The 3,117-nt window shown below is 30.2% G+C and overlaps 1 protein-coding gene across 2 annotated transcripts; it reads right to left on the reverse strand.

Moving 5' to 3' along the window:
• Positions 1–599: 599 nt before the first annotated feature.
• Positions 600–2,666, reverse strand: LOC119662183. Of its 2 annotated transcripts, none has more exons than XM_038071750.1 (5): positions 2,544–2,666; positions 2,391–2,474; positions 1,265–1,487; positions 974–1,210; positions 600–905 (listed from the first exon to the last, which is right to left on the reverse strand). In XM_038071750.1, the coding sequence occupies exons 3-5, from the start codon at positions 1,403–1,405 to the stop codon at positions 768–770; spliced, it is 516 nt and encodes a 171-aa protein (XP_037927678.1). In that variant the 5' UTR covers positions 1,406–1,487; positions 2,391–2,474; positions 2,544–2,666; the 3' UTR covers positions 600–767. The 2 variants fall into 2 exon arrangements, with proteins under 2 accessions (XP_037927678.1, XP_037927677.1); XM_038071749.1 differs by having other exon boundaries at positions 600–908.
• Positions 2,667–3,117: the final 451 nt, after the last annotated feature.

The following is a 3,117-nucleotide window of genomic DNA, read 5'->3' on the forward strand; positions in this document are numbered from 1 at the left end:
TCTTTAGTCGTAGGAGTTACATTTTTCTTAATAAAGCAGATAACATTTGCTGTTATGCAGTGGTACTTCTTGAGATACTACTATTAAAGATGGTGTGTTTAATAAACTAGCTTTATGTAAATGACATAGGCATCATATTGTTAAACATATATATCTATATATCTATCTATCTAGTTAGATTTCTCTTCGTTCATACATTGTGTTATTACTGAACGGCTTTAACCGCTACATATTTTTCTAAAGCTTTTACTTGTTCCATTTAGCCTTTATACGACTCTTAATAAAATAATGAATTTGAATGACAACAATACCTTATATGGAAAATAAATGCAATAAATTTGAAGTGCCATGATATTAGTCACATAAATGTATTTATATATCTGAAAAGCTTTTATTGGTATATTTGTATACATTCTATACCATATATCAAATATTTTTCCAGATTCAAGTTTTGTTTTCTCACAGGTAAAAACAAAATGTGCAGTCATTTAAAACATTTCGTTGGTTACAGAGATTTCTTTATTTTTATTTAATAATATATTATAATATCGAAAACTTCAAAATGTGCACATATCAAATGAAATGCAAAATTAGCAGTTTCTAAATATATATTAACAAAATCACACTCACTTGAATTCAGCATGTTTGATGTAAATTTGGATAAATTTTTTAATTTAATCCACATATCCTACCAATAAAATATTTGCTCTTGAAAGTTTTTCTCATACTAATAAATACTAAAATAAAAACTTGAACTGCGGATCGCGCTATTTTACTAGTACAGGTAAGTAGGAAAAAAAGTCAGAAATATTAATCTCTTTATCATCTTCACCACCTTTGTCTTTATTTTCAGGGGTTAGTATTTTGTCCTTTCGGTTCCCTGAATCCAATTCATTTCTCTTAACCTGCTGAAAGTAAATTAATTCACAAAACATATTATATGTGTTTGCCGTAAAACAATTTACTTGTGTACCTCTTCTTGTTTCTCCCCCTTATTTCCTTCTATAACCTTTTTAATTGTGCCATTGTTGATACTTAATAATTTTTGACGTTCATCTGCATTAATCAATGGAGTTTGACTTGCTTTTCCATAACGCTTTTTATCATTTTCAACTGACGTTCTTGCAGTTTGATTTTTTTTGCAAATGTCCTCATTGACATTTTCAACATCGCAGTCTAGCTGGTTCTTTTGAATTTCTTCTTCCTCGTGCTAAAAAAAAAGTTCATTGCATTTTAATATTAATAAAATATTTTTTGTTATTACTTCTTGTTTTTCTCCCTTATTTTTATCTAGAATCTCCTCTTTCATTGTGCCGTTTTGGATCTTTAATAATTCTTGACGTACATCTGTAGTGATTTTTGGATCCGTATTCCCATGCGCCTTTTTGTCGTTTCCCACTCTCATTGCTGTTACTGGACATTTTTTTGCGAATGCCTTCTTTGACTTTTTCAGCCTCTAAGTTCAATTGGTTCTCCTGAATGCCTTCCTAAATAAGGTTTACATGAAAAATTTTACAAATTATATCATTCATAGTGATTGTTATAAAATATTTACTTTATGTACTTTATGTACTTTATGTTTCTCCCAGAGTTTTAACATATTTGCGTACCCATGAGCGGCTCATTTTGGTTCATTCTGCTCACGGCTCATGAGCCGGCAAAATACTCTTTTCATACGATGGCTCACGCTCACGAGCGAGCCCAACTACAGAGCTCATGCTTACGAGCAAGAGCCGTCATTAAGTTATAAATGGGCTTACGCTCGTGAGCAAGAGTATGAGCCCAATTTAAGATTTTATTATTATTTTGTTTTTGTGAAAACGTCATTAGAAAAGATTTAAAATATTAATAACCTTGAACTAATTATAATATGGAAATAATCAAAGTTCTTATAATAAACAATAAATATATTTGTATTGTTTATTTGTGGAAAATAATATTTTATAAATTTGTTTTTCAAATTGAAATGATTGTTTTAATATAAATAATAATAAGCTAAGTTAATTTCAAATTATATATTTTCACATATAACGTTTATAAAAATAAATAAAGCAAATAAACTAATAAATCGCTTTTTATTAAACAGTTGAGCTCGTGAGACCTCATGAGCAGCTCTTCAATATGAGCAACTTGAAGGCTCACGCTGGTGGGCAGCTCTTCAATAAGAGCCAATTTTGGGCTTACGCTCATGAGCCAATTTTGGGCTCACATAAGAATTGGGTCTTGCTCATGACCTTGAGCAGCTCAAGCTCAAGTACGAACCCTGGTTTCATCTCCTCATATGCTCTTAAAATTATATTAAATTTCACATTACCGAATACTACCTGATGTATGTCAATACTGACCTTTGGTGCTTGCTGAGACTTTGCGTGTGCCTTTTTATCACTTACCTTTTCAAGTTTCTCATGAACATTCCCTTTGACTTCTCCGATCTTTGCACCCAACTGGACTTTTTTTGTTTGTCCCTCATGTTGCTTAAATTAAAATAAATCACAAAATATATCATTATATATTGATTGTCATAAAATATTTTTATTTTGTACCTCTGCTTCTTTATTCTCTTTAATTCCAACTAAGTCCTTCCCATCAGCAAATCATTTTCGACGTACATTTTTGGTGATCCTTGCTTTTTGTCGCTCTGTGCTGTAGTTCGACGGACAAAAAAATTTTTGTTTTAAAATGAACTGGTTACCTATTTTTACAAACTTCGAATTATTCTATAACATACTTGATTCTAATAAAAAGATAATTAAATTAATAATGTTTTTTACTCCACATTATTATTCTAAATACTGTACATTAATATAATACGTATATAACAATAAATACATACATTTGACAAAAATGTAGACTATAATTTTCAAGAATTTTGTTCGAGCAATTCTGTTCAGTGGTGTGTGTAAGGCATTTTAGGCATATCATGGGTTTAGCTTTTGTTATATTTTTTCTATTTCATGCGGGGTTGCCAACAGTAGGATTTTAAGTGATATAAACGATCACTTCAAACATATACTTCCTTAAGTTTTTTTTCTATGTACAAAATTAAATTTATTTTGGATTTGTGACGCTAATGCCTTTTTGCTCTTGACTTCTACTTGGGTTACCTTTTTTTCGTTG

This window comes from Teleopsis dalmanni, chromosome X (assembly GCF_002237135.1).
Source record: "Teleopsis dalmanni isolate 2A chromosome X, ASM223713v2, whole genome shotgun sequence".
Taxonomy (NCBI): Eukaryota; Metazoa; Arthropoda; class Insecta; order Diptera; family Diopsidae; genus Teleopsis; species Teleopsis dalmanni.

Bases quoted from the DNA above. Each gene is read 5' to 3' on its own strand.
- LOC119662183 (XM_038071749.1), bottom strand. From the start codon at position 1,405: ATGAGAGTGGGAAACGACAAAAAGGCGCATGGGAATACGGATCCAAAA. The intron at 1,211-1,264 runs GTAATAACAAAA...CTTTTTTTTTAG, and splicing joins ATAAGGGAGAAAAACAAGAA to CACGAGGAAGAAGAAATTCA. The intron at 909-973 runs GTACACAAGTAA...ATTTACTTTCAG, and splicing joins AGGGGGAGAAACAAGAAGAG to CAGGTTAAGAGAAATGAATT.